This window comes from Vulpes lagopus, chromosome 23, assembly GCF_018345385.1.
Source record: "Vulpes lagopus strain Blue_001 chromosome 23, ASM1834538v1, whole genome shotgun sequence".
NCBI classification, from domain to species: domain Eukaryota; kingdom Metazoa; phylum Chordata; class Mammalia; order Carnivora; family Canidae; genus Vulpes; species Vulpes lagopus.
In genome coordinates this window covers 53,987,730-54,012,437 of record NC_054846.1, presented here as the reverse complement: position 1 = coordinate 54,012,437, position 24,708 = coordinate 53,987,730, and the positions used below count along the sequence as shown (strand labels likewise).

Here is a 24,708-nt window from a genome sequence, read left to right as displayed (position 1 = left end):
AGGTATTAGTTATTACCTAAACAATATTTGGTTTCAACGATGCATCCTGGGATACAAAGGTATACAAATCAATGCAAATTAACTTTGGTTTTTACACTTAAAACATAAAACTATAAAAGAAAAGGGATTGTTAACAAAGTTCAAAAATATTTTTAAAGTACACAAACCACTCTTGGTTTAGAATTATGTAATGAAATCCAATGATAGAACATGCTGTGTACCATAAGTCAGGAAAATCTGGTTCAGTGTTATAAAAGAGCTGTGACCTTGCCGCATCCATTCAAATCCCCAAAGTAGAGGACATCCAATGTTCTTAAATATTTAGTCTTTATATTAAATTGCAGGCACTGAGAATCAAGCAAGAGATATAACATAAAGGCTGTATTTTGACAGTAGACAGGATATATTGAAGAGACAATGAAAGAAGGTAGAAGTTTGATGTAACAGACCAGAGGTTGTTCATCTGAGATCCAGGGCTTAAGGAAGTAAATACATTCCCTAATATGCAAATTCTGTGCACCTTTCTACAGAGGATTTGTGGTTTACAGTTTCTCAAGACTTATTAAAGGGTCAAGAAACAGACTTAAGGACGGTTGCCATAGAAAAACTATTTGAAGGAAGAAAAAGGAAAAATTCAAATAGAGGGGTAAGGAAGTCTTGATTTGAAAACTGAACACTGAGGAAGCCCTCTCAACTCTAACCAAGTTATCTCTCCCACTTCAATTCTTTCTCTAGCACCATGCCTATGATTTTGTACTGTTTCATATTTTTATCTTATACTTGGTATCCACCAGTGAGTGACATCACAGATACCCTGAAGTTGTTGAAAAAATTCTAACTGCTTTGAAGGTGCTTCAGTCACTCTGCAAATAACTTAGGCTTAATCAATGTTTCTATTTTAGATTAAAATGAGGGATCCCTGGGTGGCGCAGCGGTTTGGCGCCTGCCTTTGGCCCAGGGCGCGATCCTGGAGACCCGGGATCGAATCCCACGTCGGGCTCCCGGTGCATGGAGCCTGCTTCTCCCTCTGCCTATGTCTCTGCCTCTCTCTCTCTCTGTGACTATCAAAAATAAATAAAAATTAAAAAAAAAATAAAAAATAAAATGACAAGTCTAGGGCAGCACCGGGGGCTTAGCGGTTTGGCGCCGCCGCCTTTGGCCCAGACCATGATCCTGGAGACCTGGGATCGAGTCCCATGTCGGGCTCCCTGTGTGGGGCCTGCTTCTCCCTCTGCCTGTGTCTCTGCCTCTCTCTCTCTCTCTCTGTGTGTGTCTCAAATAAAAAAAGAAAAAAATCTTAAAAAAAATTATAAGTCTAGAACTCAAAAACCCTAGAAAACTGAAATTCTTTGCAAATTAGGCAGTAATGTCTTATTTTTTAAGATTTTATTTACTCATAAGAGACATAGGCAGAGAGAGAAGCAGGCTCCGTGCGGAAGTCCAATGGGGGACTTGACCCCAGGATCATGACCTCTGCTAAAGGCAGACGCTCAACCACTGAGCCACCCAAGTGCCCCTATGTCTTATAGTTTCTAAACCCAAAACAGTTCTTGCCCTCAAGATGGGCTAGATCCATTTAACTTTGAATGGAGAGTTCCCAATTTGAGGCTACCAAAAGTAGTCCTAATTCTCTATTAGAAGGTAACTTCTAGGAACACCTGGGTGGCTCAGTGGTTGAGCATCTGCCTTGCACTCAGGGCATGATTTCACAGGCTCCAGAGCCTGCTTCTCCCTCTTTGTATATCTCTGGCTCTCTCTGTGTCTCTCATGAATAAATAAAATTTTTAAATAAACATTAAAAGGTAACTTCTGAAAGTGACTTTCAACTGACAAAACATGTAGTTTCAAAAATTTTCCTGGTGGTTGTCTCCAACCCTGGTCTAGTAACTCCTCATCTCCATGACTGGATCAGATTTCCCTAAATGAATTCCTGCTCATTTAACCGAATAAAAATCTCCACACAGTTCCTTTACCCTAAATATTCCATTTCTAACTGTTGGTCCCCAAAACGACCTCATTCTTCACTCAAATCATTCAGGTCCCTTAGATGTTGCAAAGTCAACTTACACCCCTGCCCGCCTGTGTACCTATCTCCAGTTAGTCTTTCCATCTTGCTAAATAGAGGTGCTAGCAAAAGTACAATAACCACCTAAATGCCCATCAATAGGGAACTGGTTAAATAATATTCAGCCCCAGGGAAGAATAAAGCTTTTCATCTATTGACAGATGAAAAAAGGTACAGAATTGTGTGTAGTGGCCTTTTTGTATAAAGGGGTCATGAAGGACTATCTGTATTTGCTTGCTTGTGTATAAAATCTCCTGGATCCACAAAAATGTAAACATTAGTTGCCTATGGGATATAGAGTTGAATGGCTACAAAACAGAAATAAGACGTTTCATCTGTACTCTGAGAGACTACATGAATGGATCACTTAATTATTAAAACAAATTATAATTACAAATTTTAATAAAAAACAATTATTTTCTTTCATATAGGCCAATTTTTCTTTCTTTTTTTTAATTTTTAAGATTTTACTTATTTATTCATGAGAGACACAGAGAGAGAGGCAGAGGGAGAAGCAGGCTCCATGCAAGGAGCCCGATGCGGGACTTGATCCCCAGACTCCAAGATCACACCCTGAGCTGAAGGCAGACGGTTAACCGCTGAGCCACCCAGGCGTGGCTAGGCCAATTTTTCGATCTTTATATGGATTCTATCTGCCTCCACCTTCTCAGAAAACTTTGCTGCTTTCCCTATTCAACCTTTACTAGATCTAGGCCAATTTTTCGATCTTTATATGGATTCTATCTGCCTCCACCTTCTCAGAAAACTTTGCTGCTTTCCCTATTCAACCTTCACTAGATCCTTCTCAGCTTATAAACATGATCAGGTCCTTCTCATTAAAACAAACTCATCCACCTTCAATTCCATATCCCATCATTGCCCTATTCCTGTACCCCCTTCACAACCAGTCTTCTCCCAATATATCCTATTCTTGCTCTTTCTATATCCTAATATCTTATAGATACATTCTTTTCTTATAATCCATTACTAAATTGTTTTTTTTAAATAACAGGATTCACTTCTAACTCTTCATCCCTATCGCCATCTCTTCATCTCTATCGTCAACTAATCAGGTAATACAGGGGCTTCCTAACTACTAGTCTTTCCTTGACTACTATCCCCTTCCAATTTGTTCTCAGATCTTTCAAATGTCAATTCTAATTTACATAATCACCCCACTCATATCCCCATTTAAAATCCTTTAGTAGCTAGCTTTCCACTTCTCTAGGATAAGGTCCAAAATCCTTAAGAGAATAAATGTAAAGGACTCAGCACCAAGCAGCTTAATGTCGAGTCCCTGGGTGCAAACATGTACCCATTTCTCTAAAATGCTGCTCTACAGACAGGCAAGCTTGAATCCCTAAGAGATCTTGAGATGTGGGATATACAAAATATTTTAATGTATTTCACAATCTTATTTTTTTGGCTCTACATCTTGGAATGTTTTCTAAATGGCCAAAGACTTTTTACAAAATAAAACATACAGAATATATGCAAGGGTCAACACTGTTTTATGAAACTTCTCTCTGTTTTTATGAACATAAGTGTGGTGTAAAAATGTACTTTTTGTGAGGTGCCAAGAAATGTTTGAAAGCCTATAGTCTTGGCAATTTTTTTTGAAATTATGATACTGCCATTTTCCTTGTGATATAAAATTTTTTCATCTATGACTTAAGAAATTATACTTCAAGTTAATTTAATAGATTTCAGAATTTCAGCCATTTTAAAATGGCCTTATTTCATAAATGAGACGTGACAATTTACCTAATAGTGTTGCAACAACAAAATTTAACCGAACTCCTGTACCACACACCTATCAGAACTCTGTGGCTCAAACCCCAAAGGCTTTGTGGCTTCTGGCAGCAGTGATATGAGCTCATGATCTGCAACTAGAGACTGCCTCTTAGGGATTCTTAACTGTCTTTGTGGCTCAGAAACCTTTGGCAATCTGGTAAAACTTATGGACCACCTCTCAGATGTTTTTGAATGAACATATAAAATTACCAAGGACATCAGTTATCTTAAAATGCAGTTCTATCCATGGCCTAATAGGGATCTGTGGACCTAATGGTAAGTATTCAGTTTAAAGATTACACTGAGCTTAGATGTAGTTTAGTGTAGATTAGAAGAAAATTTAGTTTAGAAACTAAACATTGAGAAATAAAATCTAGGGAGAGAAAATTCCAGATAATGAAGGACCGTTGGGGAGAAGAGAGAGGGAGGCATATGTGAAAAATGAAACACTGATAAGCTTACCTCAATAGTAAGGATTTCTTCCTTTTCAGTTTTTCTCTCATAATACATGGTAAAATTTACTTTATTTACTTAAGCAAATCTGAGCCAAGGAAACTTTAAAAATAATTTTTTTTTAAAAAAAGGTGCCATGGGGGATCCCTGGGTGGTGCAGCGGTTTGGCGCCTGCCTTTGGCCCAGGGCGCAATCCTGGAGACCCGGGATCGAATCCCATGTCGGGCTCCCGGTGCATGGAGCCTGCTTCTCCCTCTGCTTCTCCCTCTGTCTCTCTCTCTGTGTGCGACTATCATAAATAAATAAAAAAATAAATAAATAAATAAATAAAATAAAATAAATAAAATAAAATAAAAATAAAATAAAATAAAATAAAATAAAATAAAAAGGTGCCATGTATCCAAATCCCAAAATACTTTATTCACAAATAAAAATGTTGCTTTAGTCACAGGTACTGCATTTGGGTTGTATTGGCAGGAAATATTATGACAAGCCTGATTATCTGGTTTTCCAAAATGCAGAGTGAGAGGCACAGCAAGATCAGATGTATTAACAGCAGATGAAGAACAATCTGACAGTGGGAAAAGAAAATGATATAAGCAGGTACAAGAACTAAAATAAGAATAGCTTCACCCAATAACAAATAGTCCTACATAATTCAAGACTTTGGAGGTACCTTTCTATTATTTCCAGGGTATAATAAACTAATCTAATAATTTTGAATCAATAAAATGAGCTGAAAGTCTGCTAAGAAGTCAGTATTTCAGTGATTTATGGGGAAGTAGTGACAATGAAAGGGGAAGGTTGTGAAGTTTGAAAAAGGACTGGGTTGAGAATTAGTCTTGGTAAGACACTGTTACTACCTTTGGTAAGTATACTGGAATAAAAAATGTTGGCAAAAATGCTAAAAATGTGTAATATATTTTAGAAGGTTTTCTACTCCAAACTTATCCAAAATAAGTCTCTGTCTAAACTGGTAAATATCATTTAAATCCAACTGCAATTATACTTTCTACAATTGGATCCATTATATTCCCTTGTGATTTTACTACCCCATCTCCTTTTTTACTTTTTTTTTTAGAGACCTGTTTTCTGGACCTCCTTGCTCCTCCATTATCCTGAATGGACTACTTACCAGTTCTTATACTTTCAGAGCCTACTTTGCTATTATAAATCTACTTCTATTACTTCCCTATTTTAAAAATACCACAATAAAAACCAGGATACAAATGACTAATGGACATAATGCTAAATAAAATAGGCTTAGTTAATAGATAGAAGCTAGTGGCTTAAAATCAATTAATGATAAATATTTCTTATAATGATTTGGTTACCAAAAGTTAGACAGGAAGAAGAATCACCAATTGATAGAAAAGACATGTAAACACCAGAACACACTTCACTACCTTTAATATTGCACTGAGGTGGCAGGGCTGCTTATCCTTAAATGACAAAATAGATGTTAAGCACAGGAGTATTTTTGTCAGTTTAGCAGAACACTGCTGTGCTATATGAAACCTACCTTTATATGATTTATGAAATATTTTAGAAGACCCAGTTCATTATAAAGGAGTCTCATTACTTCAATTATCACTGTTAAAGCCACTTCATTCCAATACCCCATTCTCCCAACAGATTAACTCCACTAGAAATGGACTCCCATGTTCCCATGACTGCCTTTGAGCCAAAATGTTACATTTTGTAAAATATGACAAATGTAAAATATTACATTTTCATTCTTCCACTATTCCTTTGCTGTACAATTGCCTCTGCCTAAAAACTCGAATCTCACAGCTGTCTGGCTCTGCTGCTAAGGCTGTTTCTTCATCTAGAAGATGGAAATACTTTCATAGAATTATGAAAATTAAGAATTTCTAGTTTCTGGTCTGGCATGTAAGGAGCTTACAAACTGTCACTCAACTCTAACAAAAAAAAAAAAGTTGAACAAACTTAAAAATCGACAACGCTTCTGTCAGAGTGGTGAGGCCACAGGGCAAACTGCTGACCTGAAAACTGGGAGAGACAGACAAGTGGATACAGAAAATCAAAACTTACCAGAGCTGAAACCCATGAGCAGAACCAGGGCTGGGGCAGGAAAACCTGAACTGTAACTGACAGACTGCTGGAGGGTCAGTGTGGACGAGGCTGAGCGAAACTCTGCTGGTGCCTCCACCTCCATGTCAACAGCTCTACCAGGTCCTCACAGTAAATATCAAGAGAAAAATCCCCTCACACTTCTAATGGGGGAGGAGGGAAAAGGACCATTTTGATATACACCAGAGCATTCTATTCTTCTTAACAAGGCCTGCACTCAGGAGAAACCTCAGACAACCTGCACAAGTTTTATCAGAGCCTAAACTATCTGAACAAACGAAAATACTCAAACCCAGCTGCCTCCAGCCTACTACCACATGGAGGAAGGGAAATATCCAACCTCAGCTCCCTCTTGCCATCCTGTCCCACCTAAGGGTGAGGAGGATGACACTGAGAAGCACTGCAAATTAATACAAACAAAACAGGAGCACCTGGGTGGCTCAGTGGTTGAGCGTCATCTGTCTTTGGCTCAGCTCATGATCCCAGGGTTCTGGGATCGAGTACCGCATTGGCTTCCCACATGGAGCCTGCTTCTCCTTCTGCCTCTGTTTCAGCCTCTCTGTCTCTCATGAATAACTAAAATCTTTAAAAACAAAAAAATAAAAAATAAATAAAATCTTTTTTTAAAAAACACAAAACAAAAACACCACTATATACCTATTAGAATGGGAAAATCCAAAACACTGACAATTATCAAATGTGGAGCAACAGGAAATCTTATTGCTAGTGGGAATATAATGTGGCAGTGTCAGTACAAGACAATTTGACAGTTCCTACAAAAATAAACATACACTTACCACATAGGATCCAGCAACTGTGTTCCATGGCATTTACCTAAATGACTTGAAACCGTATGTCCACCCAAAAACCTACATGTGGATGTTCAGGGCAGCTTTATTCGTAAGTGCCCAAATCTGGAAGCAACCAAGAGGTCCTTTAGTAGGTGAAAGGATAAACTGTGGTACAAGAAGACAATAGAATACTATTCAGTGCCAAAAAGAAATGAGCTTTCATTTCACACCATGGGTAGACATGGAGGAACCTTAATTGCATATTACTAATTGAAAGAAAATCTGTAAAGGTCCCATGTGATCTGATTCCAACTATATGACATTCTAGAAAAGACAAAGCTCTGGTGACATTAAAAGGATCAGTAGTTGCCAGGGTTAGGAGGGAGGGATGAATAGGTAAAAAGCAGAGGATTTTTAGTTCAGGGAAACTATTCCGAATGATGGATGCTATAATGGTGGATCTATCTCATATCTTCATTCACAGTGTAATATAATATAATATAATATAATGTAATATAAACTACTATAATATAAACTACTATAATATAAACTAATATAAACTACGGACTTCAGGATGATGATGTTTTGATGTGGGTTCATTAAAAAAAAAAAAAAAAAGCTCAAGTGGTCACAAAATCCCAGCTGGCTTATATACAGAAGTGAACAGCTGACCCTAAAATTCATATGGAATTAAAAGGGACTAAGAATAGCCAAAACAATGTTGAGCTAAGAATTCACACTTCTGATTTCGAAACTTATTTCAGTGTTGGTGTAGTACAAGCATTAAGAATAGATATAAAAATCAACGGAACAAAACTGAAGAGTCCAGAAATAAACCCTTGCATTTATGATTGATTTTGGGCAAGAATGCCAAGACAATGGGGGAAGAATACTTTTTTAAAAAAAATTTTATTGGAGTTCAATTTGCCATCATATAGCATAATACACAGTGCTCATCCCACCAAGTGCCCCCCTCATTGCCCATCACCCAGTCACCCCAAACCCCCGCCCACTTCCCCTTCCACTACCCCTTGTTCGTTTCCCAGAGTTAGGTGTCTCTCATGTTTTGTCACCCTCGTTGATATTTTCACTCATTTTCTCTCCTTTCTCTTTATTCCCTTTCACTAATTTCTATATTCAAATGAATGAGACCATATAATGTTTGTCCTTTTCCAATTGACTTATTTCACTCAGCATAATACCCTCCAGGTCCTTCCACGTGAAGCAAATGGTGGGTATTTTTCTTTTCTTTTCTTTTGTATTTGTCGTTTCTAATGGCTGAGTAATATTCCATTGTATATATAGGCCACGGGGAAGAATACTTTTATTAACAAATAGTCCTATAACAGGATAGCCACTCGCAAAAGAATAAATTCAGGCCTTCCTTACATAAAAATTAACTCAAAATGGGTCTATATCTAAAATATGAGAACCAGGAGCACCTGAATGGCTCAGTGGTTGAGTGTCTGTCTTTGGCTAGGGGCATGACCCCAGGGTTCTGGGATCTAGTCCTGCATCGGGCTCCCCAAAGGGAGCTTGCTTCTCCCTCTGCCTGTGTGTGTCTCTGCCTCTCTACTTCTCATGAATAAATAAAATCTTTTTAAAAATAAATAAAATGTGAGAACCATAAATAAAGCTAAGAGTAAATCTTTGTGGGTCAGGAAAAACTTTTAGACACAACATCAAAACTCAAATGACAAAAGAAAAAATTGGACTTCATAAAATCAGTAACTTTTGTGCTTCAAATACCACTGAAAAAGTGAAAAAACCAATCCACAAAATGGGAGAAAAGTTTTGCAAATCATTCACCTTACAAGGGACTAGAATATATAAAGAACTCATGCAACTCAATAATAAAGACAGCCCAATAAAAAATAGGCAAAGGATCTGAATAGATACTTGTCAAAAGATATACAAATGGCCATCAAGCACATGAAAAGATGCTCAACATTATTAGCCTTTAGGGAAATGCAATCAAAACCACAATGAGATACCACTTTACAGCCAACAACACAGCTATAATAAAAAAGACAAGTTCTGGTAACAATGTGCAGAAATTGGAACTACTGTGTACTGTTCGGTGGGAGTGTAAAAGTGCTTTGGAAATGGTCTGGTAGTTCCTCAAAAGATTACATGTGGAATTATACAACATGCCAATTCCACTGGTAGGTGTATTAACAGAGAAATGAAAACACATCCATATAAAAACCTATATACAAATGTTTATAGCAGCATCCTAACAGCCAAAAAATAGAAACCCAGATGTTCGTTAACTGAACAATAGCTAAATAAAATGTGGTAGATTCATACAATGGAATATTTCACAATAAAAAGGAATGAAGTCCTAATACATGCTACAACATAGATGAATCCTAAAAACTTGATGTTAAGTGATGTTAAGAGGTCAGTCACAAAAGACCACATAGTACTATGCATATTGGTATGCATTTCTCATTGGAGAAATGCAAGTTAAAACCAACTAAAGACTTCTACACACTTATTGAAATGTCTAAAATAAAATAGATGGATAATACCTGGTGTTAGTATGGACGCAGAACAAATAGAACTCTCATACAAAGCCGATAGAAGTATAAGTTGATGGAATCACTGAAAAAACTATTTGATCTTGAAATGCATCACAAATAAGATGGACTGATTAAGATGTGTTAAATACAACAAAATGTACAGAATCTAAGTCATAGGAATATGGATTTTCTGTCAACTTTCTTTTCAAAAATTTATGTAACAAAATGTTGTGGGACAAACTATGTACCCCAAATAAGCATGTACATTACGTACATAAAAAGAATGGTCACAGCAGATTAATACAGCCAAAAGCTAACAGAACCCAAATATGTATCAACAGAATAGATTGAAAAATAAATGTAAAAATGTCTATTTATACAATACTGTACAGCAGTGAAATCAATATAACTACATAAAACAAATGAATTTCACAATACTGAACTATTCTATTTAAGTTCAAAACTAGGCAAAACAAATATATGCTGATAAGAGGTCAGAATAGTGGTTATCTTTGGGGAAAGGGTATTGACGGTTGGAGGACATATGAGGGAGACTTTTGGGTGTTGGAAACAAGCCATATCTTGATGGTGATTGTAACATGTAAAAGTTCACTGGGATATATAGTTAATACTGTTAGTTATAATACTGTTAGTTATACTATTAAAGATACACTCTTCATTGTACCTTCAAAGGTTTATTTACACACACAAACACACACATTTTAATGTATCAGATCATACATCTCTCTAAATTCATGTTCATCACCTACTGGCTCCAAGTTCTCCCACACATAGTTTAATCATGGCAGCTCTTTTGCTTTTATTCCATTTCTTACACATTCATGTAAGACTTCACTTAAAGTCTTCAGAAGCTAAAAAGTAAATTTGTGATTCGGTGTCCTGCCACAAATTGATCCCAACCTCAAAGTCTACAGCAATTTAATACTTGTTTATATACTTTTTTTTTATTATATACCTTCATACCGAATACTTTATGTATATACATTAATCTCAACTCCTTAACTAAAATGGTAGCTCCATAGGGGTAAAGGGTTCATTTTCCTTTCCCCTTGGTGCCTAAGATAAATTTGCTGACTGAGAGAAGAAACTGGTAATGGAGTGTCCTGGTCTCTATCCTTAAAGTCTTACTCAGTTTATGATAAACTGCTTTTTCCCCACAAATAAGAATTAAACTTATACAAAATTACATGCAATTTGAACTAGTTGTGTCAGTAATAAAAGTCTCACTCTTCTTAGAGCCATTTTCATAAGAATTCAGAAAAATTTTTAAAAATTAAATATATCTGGAGGATTGCTTTCTTCATTCCCACACTCTATCCCTTAGTTACTTTACTGCAAGCTCTCTAGATTAAGTAACAAGATAATTACTCAACTGGCCTCTGGGAGCATGCTCCAGGTTGGCTATTTAATTAAAAGATAGGTATATGTGTATTCATATTAAATTGAACTCAAAAGTATTTTTGATCAGTGAAAATAAGGAACTCTAAGACTTTAAAAGCCACATCCCATAAGCCAAACTGAGTATCCAAGTCACAAGGTCAAGACAGGTCATCCAGGAGCAGAACATATTTAGTTCTCCCTTAGTACTTTACTTTTTGATTGCATGTAGCAATCTCTTGCCATTAAAAGCACACTTTGGCTGTCAATTAGCCAGCTTTTCCTCGTATCTTTCACTTCCACTTGCACTCCAAGTCTTTAACACCACCATTTCATCTATATCAAAACTGCAAAAATCCTGAACTCTGAGCACACTATTATAAACATTATATTCAGCATTAAAAGTTACTGGTAAAGGGGCAGCCTGGGTGGCTCAACGGTTTAGTGCCGCCTTCAATCCAGGGCGTGATCCTGGAGACCCAGGATTGAGTCCCATATCAGGCTCAGTCAGGCTCCCTCCATGGAGCCTGCTTCTCCCTCTGCTTCTCTCTGTCTCTGTCTCTGTCTCTCAGGAATAGATAAAATAAAACAAAAAAAAATTTTTTTAAGTTACTGGTACAGAATCAACTTCTAAATATTTCTTACAGCCTGCTTTTAATGACTTATTTGAATACAGGACAGAAATACATCATCCCTAACTCTTTGCTTTAGGGAAGGTTATACATGGAAGATAATTATATTCAGAAATGGCTCCAGGCAAGATGACAAATATAACATCTAATTTTAATTGTATTTACAATTACCCTCCTTATAGAATTTAACTTGGCTAAGACACAGTAAAGACAGAAGACAAAAGAGAAAAAGTGGCACAAATTGAAGAAAACTCAGAGAGAACCTATACTGGTCATTCTGTGACAGTTTTTCTGTTTAGAAGACATAAAATTAAGATCTTTAAAAAAGTATCATTATTATATAATTTTATATTAAACTTTTAATAGATTGAAATTTTATAATATAGACATTTCTAGAAAGTATTATCTAAAAAATATTTTAAGGAAGTCAACTTCTCAGATCTTATGCACTGAGTAACTCATTACCCCTATCTTCTCAAGTTACTCTATAATTAGCTCTAGAATTAAACACTGACACACAGACTGCCCTACTCTTAAAGGTACATACATTCTTAATGGTAAAGAATCAGCCTTAATTAAAGGACATCTAGAATGGGTTTCAAGCATAAATAAAACGCCTGCAACAATGGTGACAAATAAGCAAGTATCTTCAAAAAAAAGATCAAAGCAAGTTTAACTACACAGAACACAAACCAAACTCAAATGAAAAAGCTCACACACTTTATAAATTACAAGTGATAGAACAAAAATGAAGTCAGATAAAACAGTTAATGTGGGAAAGAAAAATAGAATCCTTTATGTTATAAACGCCAAAGCACAGGATTCTGAGAATAATTTACATAGAAGTAAAACCATAAAATTTCATACTCTTAAAGAAAAATGCAATTAACTGATTTCCACATTTATTCAAGTATTTGAGTGCCTGCTATGTGAAAAGCGTAGTTCTAACAATGCAAAGAGTGTAGAGTAGGAGGCCAGCAGGAGATATGGCATTGTTATAAATAATTAAAAATCAAAAAAGGGTAAAGTGTCTGTCCTAAGAATGGTAAACAAAATGCTAAAGGAGTTCAGATAAAGCTGTTATTTACATTAGGGGAGATCAGTAAAGGACTCATGGCATATGAGCTGTACCTTGAAAGCTATAAGATACTGGGAACAACTAAGGGAAGAGAATTCTGGGCAATGGAAACAGAACACAGGTAGAGGCTGGAAAGCAGAAGGCATATATAGAGTTATAGCAAACTTTTCAGTCTGATTAGAGTATAAATTGTATATGAGACTACAAAAAGCTGGAAAACTATAAGGAGCCAGATCATGAATCTGGTTGCTAACACCAAGATCTTCAGTAATAAGTCATTAAGAATCATTAAGGATTAAGAGGCAAGGTATCTGATCTGGAGATTTATCTAGCATTGAAGAATGAAATGAATGGGGAAGAGGATACATCAATTAGGTTACCATGAGAGGTAGCAAGGACTTCAATCATGGTGGTTACAGTATAAGAGGGAGAACGCAGAGTTCTAAGGCACTACGTATCTACAATGTGTAGGAAGCCATTCCACTCCACTGAGAGATTTTAAAAATCTTAACACATCATTCATTTTTTTAAAAAGATTTATTTATGAGAGAGAAAGAGTGCATGTGCACGAGCGGGGAGGGGAAGCAGTGGCAAAGGGAGAGGAAGAGAAAGAAGCAGATTCCTCACCAAGTACATAGTCCATTGTGGGGCTCCATCCCATGATCCTGAGATCATGACCTGAGTAGGAAGAGCTGGACGCTCAAGCGACTGTACTACCGAAGGGCCCCCACATCATTTTCATTTTTAAAGAAACTGTAATCTGGAAAAATAATCATTATTAAAGTACTAAGAGCTAATTAACTAATCAAGCAATATATGATTTCTAGATAAATATTACAAACAAAAATGGTCAAGGGATGCTTTAAGACTTTGGATTTGATCTGCACCTTAAAAGACAACTTGAAGAGGCAGGGATAAAATTTCACACAAAGGAAACTTTTTAAAGTTAAATTTAATAAAATTAAGATATGTGAAATACAGATTGAATTTCCAAAAAGGTAGATTAAATGTAATACATAAAAAATTTTCAAGTACCTGAATTTAATTTCACATTATCAGAAAAACAAGGTAATATATTACAGCTTTAAATAGTCAAAAATAAGTATTTTTAGATTTTTAAAGGAGGATGAATACTAAGTTCTTACAGGAAACCAAGTTTTTATAGAAGTATCTTGAAGCTTTATTCAGTCACCACTTGAAATATCCAAAATGTTGTCATTCGTGAAAAGTTCCTCAAAACACAACATAATCTGATAAACTCTCTTCATATTTTACAAGTAAGTGACAATTAGCATTTGAACTCAGATCCATCTGACTCCAAAGAGGTACGCTTGTACTCACTGCTCTATTAATGTACTTTCTTCTGATTTAAAAATCCCAAATGGGGAACTCTGGGTGGCGCAGCGGTTTGGCGCCTGCCTTTGGCCCAGGGCGCGATCCTGGAGACCTGGGATCGAATCCCACGTCGGGCTCCCGGTGCATGGAGCCTGCTTCTCCCTCTGCCTATGTCTCTGCCTCTCTCTCTTTGCGTGACTATCATAAATAAATAAAAATTTAAAAAAAAAAAATAAAAAAAAAATAAAAATCCCAAATGAATTAATCTCAAAGTATAGGACAGAAGAGATCAATCTCAAACTGTGTAACTGCTGCAAAACTGATACCAATCTTTGTATTTATATAGATATCACAGTATTCAGACAGAAATACTGTAAAGTGGCTTTTGTTGTTCAGTGAATATTAACTTCTTTTTAACAAAGTGCTACTCTTGAATTAGCATACGACAAATGAGGGTGCCTGGTGTTTTAGAGTAACAGTACTTCATGCAGGTACTTCAACCTGTTCAAATATTCCTTTCAACACTGGGCTACCAGCTGGCCTTTCCTCTTACGGGCCACCTTCATCCTCCAGCCTTTCATGATTTACCTACCCTCTCACAACCTTTCTAAGACTGACCTTGATGGGCAGATTTCCTTTGCATTCTTTTGAAATATTCAGGAAGGACAGAGTAGAGGGTAGGCCAATTTCTTTGTTTTTACCTTATAATTCAAGAAAAGCTCTAACCTCTTCCCTCCCATTTCTTTATGGACAAAGATTTATTTTCCCATAAAATAAACATTACAGAATATATACTATATATATTTTAAACACCCTAAATTATTTTATAATTATTTTAAACCAATTCCTGATCGCTAAAATTTGACTTGTAGGATTGATTCCTTAAAAAGGACCCACAAAGAGGAAAGAAGGTACTTGGAATGTGCAGTTCTTACAAGATATTAAATAGCACTGGCCTCAAAATAGTAATTCATTTAAAAGAAATCCATTCATTCAACTAATAATTGATTATCTAATATGTGCCAGGCACTGTTCAACCATTAAAAAAAACCTCCTTTCCTCAAGGAGTTTATTTAGCCTTAGTGGGAGAAGACAGATAACAAGCAATAAACAAAATAAAGACAGTGTGTTAGAAAGTGATAAAAGTTACTGGGAAAAAAACAGAATGAGAGAATGAGAATTCCAGGGTGTTGAGGCAGGTTGTAATTTTAAATGGGGTGTTCAGAAAGTGTTTATGAAGGTGTTCTTTGAGTAAAGACCTGAAGGAGGTGAGGGAATCAGCAATGCAAATACCTGGAGAAGAGCACTCCAGGCATAAAAACAATGAGGGAAAAGGTCCTGGAGTATCCTAGGAACAAGTAGGCCAAAGAAGCTAAAGGGATGTCAGCAGGGGGAAAACTAGTAAGAAGTCAGCATCAAGAGAGATATGTGTTGGGGATATACAGATAATGTAGGGCTTATGGACACAGAGGGATTTGCCTTTTACTGTGAATGAAATGGAGATCCACATAAGGTTGCACCAAGAGACATGATTTGTAGTTGTTTTTTTGAGACATGATTTGTTTTACCAGAATAACTGACTGCTGGGTTAAGAACAGACTGTAGGGAAGGCAAGGGTGAATACAGTGAGACCAGTTAGAATACTAACTAAACACAGGAAATAAACAGGTACTTCCTATAAACTTTCACCATAATGGCATAGAGTTTACTTTTTAAACATAAATTAAATACATCTGTCAGGTCCTGCTAATAGGAAATAACCTAGAAATTTACTAAGTAGAGCTCTTAGCATTTACCTACACCATGCAACACAAAAAGGACATCTTTTAACCACCCACTACAGAAAAATACTGTGTTCCTCTATAATCAGCTTTAAAGATTTTTAAAGATTCTATTGCAGCTGAGACTATTCTTTCAAGAAATATGCTATTCTTGTAGCTCTTTTAATTATACACTATTTTTGAAGAAAAAATGTTACTTCTGTCCACTGAAAATATAAATCATTTCCCCTTGGACTGGTGTTTCTCAGATCATTTAAATTAACCATTCCGAAAAATCTTATTTCCTTTGGGAGGGGACAAAGCTTTTTCTACAAAAGTTTCTTTATGCTCCCATTAAAGTTTTATTTCAATTGATACGAAATTTGCATCAGTATCTGGGTCACTCACTTCAAAAAAGGGAGGGCAACCACAAAAACTCCTGCTGTCACAAATAACATGTTCCTTCATGATTAAAAAAAAAATCTATCACCTAGTTCCCCTGGAAAAACCAAATACAATTCCTAAAAATTAAGTTATCCTTAACACTGTATTACCGTGCGGGTAAGAGAAAAAGGGCCATTAAGTCAGGATATTCAATTTGCCTGGAAAGGGATTAGGGAGTATGGAAGGAGATTTTGAAATAAAAATCATACCTCTACAAAAATTTGCTCAGGAAGCTAAAATAAGCACATTGTCCTATAGTATTTGAGGGAAATGAAAAGTGAAATATAAACAATTTACTTGCTTCAAAGATTCAAAAAGATGAAAAGACTTCCCTGTGACACTCTCTGGAAGAAACAGGTATGTAAACTTACCACACAAGGTACTGAATTCAAATTCATTAATTCATTCAACATTTAAATGCTTAAGTGCCAGTAATTTCTTTTTTTTAAGTGCCAGTAATTTCATGAAACATTGAGGATACAGTCCTTGTTCTTAAGAGCTTAGTCTTCACTTATCCCACAAGTTACTGAATATTTACTATGAGCCAGATGCTGGGGATGTAACAGCATAGCAGGTGACACAAAGGTCCCTACCTGCCAGCAGCTTACACTGGAGGCAGAAGGAAATGCCATAAGGATGAAACCTACATCTAACAAAACAAAGATATTAACACCCCAAGTGTTGTTTGTGCTGCTTATGGAATGGGGGGAGGGAGGGGGGGTGCTCCACAAACAACTGAGGGATGGATTCACAGAGGGAGGGGGGGGGGAAGGTAGAGACCTGGGAGAGTGGTGACAGGAGAGCTGAGTCTTTAAAGAGGATTAGATGTTCACCTTGCTGACCTTGGGGGAAGGGATCCTAGCAGAGGGAGCAACTGGAGCAAAGGCAGAGATGTGAACTGATGTATTTGGCAGGCCTGAAATACAGAATGTGAAAGATAAACCATGGAGGCTTCTGTATGCCACGATTAAGACTGGACTTTATTGGCACATATATATAAAAGGACCCTGAGGGTTTTATTCACAAAACCAGGATATGTGATCAGGTTTTTCTGGTGTGATGAGACACTGGTTTACACAGGAATGAGAGAAGAATAACACTAGATAATGATGTCACCACATGAAACAACAAAGGAGACTGCCCGGTTAGAAAACTAAACCCCCTTCAGTTAAAAAATTAAGGCATTTAACTATTTAAACCCCTCTGGAAAAAAAGCTAACCAATATCATTCAAAATTGAAAAGTAGAGAAAAGGTTTTTATATATTCTAAATAAGATCTACATTATCTATTTGGAGTTCAAGAGATCTTAGCTTTTTTATTAACTGTAAACATATATAGGACGGATTGCTGTACAAAAAGCGATGAAACTGTTTGGGAGCAAGTCTTTGATACGAAGTGAGAACCACGAGTAACAGAAGGTATTCAAGTCAGGTTTAAAGGTTTCCAAAGTTCAAGATACTCAAGTTTTATTGAATCAGCGCGTTTAAAAGGTGTGTCACAGGGTGGAGCGAGAGGAGGAGGGATCAAAATTAATACATACACACACACATATGTATAAACAAGTAACTCCTGATGTCGCCAGCACCAAAATCACCACTTGATCTTTTCTCATGTAGGAGAAATGAGCACCTACCAGATCCAATTAACGCACAGGGTACAGGGAGGGGAGGGGGAGCGGATGGCCACACATGACGAGGAGGTGGGGGGCAACCACCTGCCCAGAACCCACAGTCCAGGCGGCGGCGCGATGAGGATACGTCCCCCACATCTCATACCAGACTCCACGCTTTAGACATAAAGGCGGAACGAGGTCATCCCCAAATTCCACAAGCGAGGAGGATACTGTCACCACTCGGATCCCAGAACTCAAGGACAGAGAGGGCCGTCCCCACGCCGTTCCTGATGGGAGGTGAAGGGTCCCCCTTACCCCGGGAGGGGCGGCGATCACCTTCAGTCCCCGCCCTAGGGCCGCCGCCCCCCCAGGCCGGGGCGGTGACAGCCCCTCGGCCCCCGCGGCGCCCCCCCCGGCCCCCCCGCTCCCCTCCGGCCCCGACGCCCCCCGCCCCCGCTCGGGCCGCCTCGCCCCGCTCCTCCCCAACACACAGCCTCCCCTACCTGATATGGCGGCGGCGGCTCCTGGTCCGGCTCCGTCCCCTCGCCGAAACTAGCGCGGTCGGACTGGGACTCGTGAAGCAGGGAGATGTCATCCGAGGTGGGGGACTTGAGGCAGTTCCCCATCTTCCGAGGCTACGAGGTGTGATCCGGAGGAGGCAGAAGCAGCGGCGGGCCGTTCGCACGCGCCGGGCCAGCGAGGCGGGGTCGGCGGCAGGCCGGGCTCAGGCGGCGGCTCCCCCGCGCCCCGGCGCCGCCGGAGGGCTGCTCATGCCAGGCCCCGGCCCGGGGGCTCAAGGCTGGGCTCCGCTGGGGTCGCGGCGGGCGCCTCCTGCCAGGCGGCACTGGGGGGGGGGGCGGGGAGACGGAGCCCTTCCCCACCCCGCCCCCCCGCGGGGCGGCGGCGGCCACCGAGCTGCCGGGCCTAACGCGGGTCAGGGGCGGGGGGCGCGGCTGCCGCGGCTGCCGCGGCTGCCCCAGCTGCTGCCTCAGCTGCTGCTGCCCCCGCCGACGCCGGAGCCGCGGCCGCGGGCCTCATCCTACTCCGCCTCAGAGCGGCGGCGGCGGCCAGAACGAGGCGGGCCGCGGCCGTGCGTCACGCGCCGTGCGTGCCCCGGGCCCGCCCCCGGCGCCCGAGCCCTGGGCGTCTCCGGCCGCGGCCGCGCCCCCTCCCGCCCGGCGGCTGTTCCCGGGGCCCTGGCGGCCGGGCCGGGCCTCGGAAGCCGCCCTGTGGGCTCGCTCTCGCGGGTCCCTGCTCCCGCCGGGCGCGCCTCAGGCAGCCTCCTGCCCGCCGCCGGCCGGGTGATGTGCTCGCAAACCCTCCTCGGAACGGGTCGCTCCCGGGTTGAAATGTTAGGGAGGCTTCTTCCCCGTTCTCCCTTCAGAATAAAGTCCAAGCTCACCCGTGAGCCGGGCCACCGTTCACACAGCTGCGCGATCTTTTTAAAACATAAATTGACCCCCCATTTAAGACCTTCACTGGCTTACCCAAACCGTTAGGACGGCTCTGAGTATTCTTAAACGGTTTACAGATCTACTTCCCCAATCTCATTAGCAGCATTGTCTCCTCAGATATCTGACTGCGGGCTGTCTAAAGTACCTCGGGTTATCTTAGAAGACTGTTCCCTCCGGCTGAGGCCTTCACCCGAACTGCTGCTCCGACCTACGCGCGCTTCGCCTTCACGCCAGACCTCGGTACCCCCCATCAGGCTAACCGTTATTCCCAGTTGTCCTTCCTAAATTCAACTTCGTTTCCTCTAACCCCCCAGTCTGGACTGGTGGCCTTCTCCATGCCGTTCGTCCCTGAGCTTCTCCCCATCACAGCCTGATCGAGCCGAATCATCTATCCCTCCTCTGTGCACGGCATGGGTGCTGCCTAAGGGACAGTAGGCTCTCTTGGTTGAGTGAACAAAGAGCCCGAGAAGCAATGTGTGCAAAGGAAGGAAATAAGAAAGATGAGAATGCTCCCAGAGGACAAGAAGGGGGTCTTGACTCCCTTTCTTTTATTCACCAGTCACTGATTGTTTTTCTCCCCTCTCAAGACCCCATGCTAGGCACTAGGGAAGCTCGTTTACCGGATCTGCTTTGTCCCGGATGGAGGCCAGAGTCCAGCTGGGAAGACCAGTAAACAGTGAGTCCCTACTCCCCTCCACCACCAAAGGTTTTTAGAGAGCCCTAAGGAGAGTGTTTAGACCATGTGGGTGAGGATAAGAAATGATTCTTGGAGTGAGGATTCTAAACTGGTATGGGCATGAGTACTCTAGCTTTGGAGTCCCTATTCTACAAAATCACTTACTTAAATGTCCTCATATCCCATATTAAATAGAACCGTTTTGCTGCATCCTGTCTTCCTCAAGACTTACCTTCCTTCCCATTGATAGCTCCACCTAAATATGGGGTTCCCTAATCCCATGTTTGTATTGGACTCTTTCATACATCCCCAAGAATCATTACTTAATTCTCTAGCTTGAAAAGTAAAATCATTGGATTCTCTGGGAAAAAAAATTCAGGCATTTGCCTCTTTCCCTCCCCATTTCCATTTTCCCTGTCTCCTCTGAACTCTTGCAATAGCTTCTCAATGAAGCCTTTGCTTCTGTACTATCAATCTATTCTCCACACTACTGCCATGAAAAATGTGACCAGAGAGCATTCATAGACTTGTGGTTCAGAGATGTAGCATGGCATTAAGGCCTTTCACCATTTGGGTCCCACCTTTATGTCCCATATGACTCCAACTCCAACCCGGCATCCTACATTCCAGCCATCTTCACGCTGCTTGCTATGCCCTCAATTTTCACTATGCTCTTCCACCTCTAATCTTTTGCCATGCTGTTCTCTTCTGTTGAATTGTAGCCATCATTTAAGGCCCTCTTTAAAAACCACTTTCCTCGGGGATCCCTGGGTGGCGCAGCAGTTTAGCACCTGCCTTTGGCCCAGGGCATAATCCTGGAGTCCTGGGATTGAGTCCCACATCAGGCTCCCTGCATGGAGCCTGCTTCTCCCTCTGCCTCTGTCTTTGCCTCTCTCTGTCTTCTCTCATGAATAAATAAGTAAAATCTTTAAAAAAAATTTTTTTTCCTCATGTAGTTATCCTTGCTTTCACTTAGTTGAAAAATATGTAACAGTAGAAAATAAATGGGATCTATTAGTATTATATACAACTATATATTAATTTGAATAGTTTAACACAATTTTAGATATGTAGTCATAACTGACATTTATTAGCTTGAGCCCTACATATAAGAGCCCAGAAAGGGGTACATTGGTATTTCTGTTTTGCAAGAATGGAAATATGGATTCATATTAGCTATTCAGGGCTAAAGCCAGGATTTGAATCATATACCAGTCACCTTTGTTAGGTGTGAGAAAGGACTACAACATTTTTCATCCTGATATTTCTCTGTGTGTAAAAACAAGGGAATGAGGGAAGACATCTTGAATGCCTTTGGCGTCTACATGTAAGGAAGTAGCCATTTGAGGATCCTTCTTCCTAACCCAGCTTTATTATTTTTTTTTAATTATTTATTTATGATAGTCACACAGAGAGAGAGAGAGAGGCAGAGACACAGGCAGAGGGAGAAGCAGGCTCCATGCACCGGGAGCCCGACGTGGGATTCGATCCTGGGTCTCCAGGATCGTGCCTTGGGCCAAAGGCAGGCGCCAAACCGCTGCGCCACCCAGGGATCCCGTAACCCAGCTTTAGAAAGCAGTCCTTGGGTAGTGCCCTATAGACCAGAGTGTGACCTAATGACAAAATATAATTTAAAATAGAAAGTAGTAACCAGGACTATAGCAGTGACAAGAACTCCTAACTCTAGTCAGGCTCCTCTAAATTCCTCAAGGCCCTAAACTTGGGTTCTGTCCTTGGGCCCCATATTCCAGTTTTAGCAAGAATCTATCTGAGTCACTTTAATCCCTGCCTTGCATCTGACCACCTTAGCCTGCCTTCAGCAAAAATCCTATCAAGGAGATTTAGCCAGAATTCTCCATAGCCCTGATGTTTCTTCTTAGCAATTTTCTATCCATTTATCCCACCCTGTTCCTCGCCCATAAATCCATGCTTGTCCTTTTTGTATTCAGAATAGAGTCCAGTTCTACAGTGAGCTCTCCCTTTCCCTATTGCAACAGCTCCTGAATAAAATTTGCCTTCACTACTTTATCTTCTGTCTGGCTCTGGTTTTCTCTAGCAGCAGGAGATCTAATGCAGAAGGAGATATGATAGTCTGATACCTTCTATTGGACTAGATTTTTTTAAAAATAGATTTTATTTTTTAGACAAGTTTTAGGTTCACATCAATATTGAGCAGAAGGTACAAAGATTTACTATATAAAGCCCACGCCTATGCATGCATAGCCTCCCCCATTATCAACATCCTGCACCAGAGTGATACATTTGTTACAATTGATGAGCCTACAATGACCCATTACTAACATACAAAATCCTTGCTTATGTTAGGGTTCACTCTTGCTGTTGTACATTCTATGGGCTTGGACAAATTTATTTATTTTTTAAAAATATTTATTTATTCATGATAGAGAGAGAAAGAGAGAGAGAGGCAGAGACACAGGAGCAGGGAGAAGCAGGCTCCATGCAGGGAACCCAACGTGGGACTCAATCCCAGGACTCCAGGGTCATGCCCTGGGCCAAAGGCAAGTGCTCAAACCGCTGAGCCACCCAGGCTGCCCATTGGACAAATTTATAATGGTGTGTATCCACCATTTTGGCATCATACAGAATAGTTTCACTGACCTAAAAATCTGTGCTCCACCTATGCATCCCTCTCTTGCCACTGGCGACCACTGATACTGATTCTTTACTGTCTCCATAGTTTTACCTTCTTCAAAATGTCATGTAGTTGAAACCATTCAGGGTAGAGCCTTTTCAGATTGTCTTCTCTTACTTAGTAATATGCAGTTAAGGTTCTTTCATGTTTGTCCACGACTTGATAATTCATTTCTTTTTAGCACTAAATAATATTCCATTCTCTGAATGTCCCACAGTTTACACTGAAGGACATTTTAATTGCTTCCAAGTTTTGGCAATTATGAATAAAACTGCTATAAACATCCACACACAGAGGTTTTTTCCCCCAATTTGTTTTACTGTGGTAAAATACACTTAACATAATATTTGCCACTTTAACCATTTTTTAAAGTAGGCTCCATGCTGGGCATGGAGCCCAACATGGGGCCCAACATGGGGCTTGAACCTACAACCATGAGATCAAGACCTAAGCTGAGATCAAGAGTCAGATGCCTAACTGACTGAGCCATCCACAAGTCCCTCACCTTAACCATTTTCACATTTCAGTGGAATTAAAAACATTCATAATATTGTGCAACCATCACCATCATCCGTCTCCAGATTTTTATTCATTTTGTAAAACCCAAACTTTCCATTAATAAACAATAATGCCCATTCTCCTCTCTCTCCAGCCACTGGCAACCACCATTCTACTTTCTGTCTCTGTGATTTTTTTTTTTTTTTTATTCATGATAGACATGGTGGGGGTGCAGAGGGAGAAGCAGGCTCCATGCCGGGAGCCTGACATGGGACTCGATCCCAGGACTCCAGGATCACGCCCTGGGCCAAAGGCAGGCGCCAAACCGCTGAGCCACCCAGGGATCCCTGTCTCTGTGATTTTTGACTAAGTATCTCACAGTATTTGTCCTTCTGCAACTGGCTTTAAGGTGCATCCATATCGTAACATATTGCAGAATTTCCTCCCTCCTTAAGCAGAATAATATTCCATTGTGTGTGTGTATACCACGTTTTACTTGTCCATTCATCCATTGATGGGCACAAGTGTCGTCCAAGTTCTAGCTATTATGAATTATGCTGCTCTGAACATGGGCATACAAATATTTCTTTGAGACTCTGATTTCAATTCTTTAGTCATATACCTGGAAGTGGAACTGCTGGATCACATGGTAATTCTATGTTTAATTTTTTGAGGAATTGCCACAGTGTTTTCCACAGCAAATATACCATTGTACATTCCCACAAAAGTGTGTTTGCAAGTTTTTTTTTGTAGACATAAGTTTTCAACTAATTTTGGCAAATATCAAAGAGCCCAACTGCTGGATTGTATGTTAAGAATATGTTTAATTTTGTAGAGAAACTACCAAGTTGTTTTCCAAAGTGGCCGTACCGTTTTACATCTCCTCCAGCAATGAATGAGAGCTCCTGTTTCTCCATATCCTCACCAGAATTTGGTGTTATCAGTATTCTGGGTTTTGGCCATACTAACAGGTGTATAGTGGTAACTCATTCTTTTTAATTTCCATTTATCTGAAATTTTCCTTTCCTATGCTTATTTGCCATCTGTATGTCTTAATTGGTGAGATTTTTTTTTTGTTTTTTTAAAGAGGGTTGTTTATATTGTTGTTGAGTTTTTAGAGTTCCTTATACATCTTAGAGAACAGTCCTTTATCAGATATGTCTTTTGCAACATTTCCTTCAAGTCTGTGGCTTATCTTTTCATCTGCTTGACACTGTCTTTCATACAGCAGAAATTTTTTAATTTAATGAATTCAGCTTATCTATTTTCTTTCATGTATTGTACCATGCATTGTATCTAAAGTCATTGCAAAACCTAAAAAGTCATGTAGGTTTTCTTCTACGCTATCTTTTAGGGGTTTTATATATTTGCATTTTACATTTAGATGTGATCCATTTTGAGTTAACTTTTGTAAAGGGTGTAAGGTCTGTGTCTAGATTCATTTT

General features: G+C 39.7%; 1 protein-coding gene across 1 annotated transcript in view; it reads right to left on the bottom strand.

The window, feature by feature from the left end:
- RNF11 (ring finger protein 11) overlaps nucleotides 1-18,995 on the bottom strand; it is a 41,790-nt gene extending 22,795 nt beyond the window's left edge. The window contains exon 1 of the mRNA XM_041738204.1: nucleotides 18,486-18,995. Within this exon, the coding sequence (XP_041594138.1) occupies nucleotides 18,486-18,608 (123 nt within the window). The 5' untranslated portion in view covers nucleotides 18,609-18,995. The remainder of the gene's footprint in view (nucleotides 1-18,485) is intronic.
- Between the last annotated feature and the right edge of the window lie 5,713 nt (nucleotides 18,996-24,708).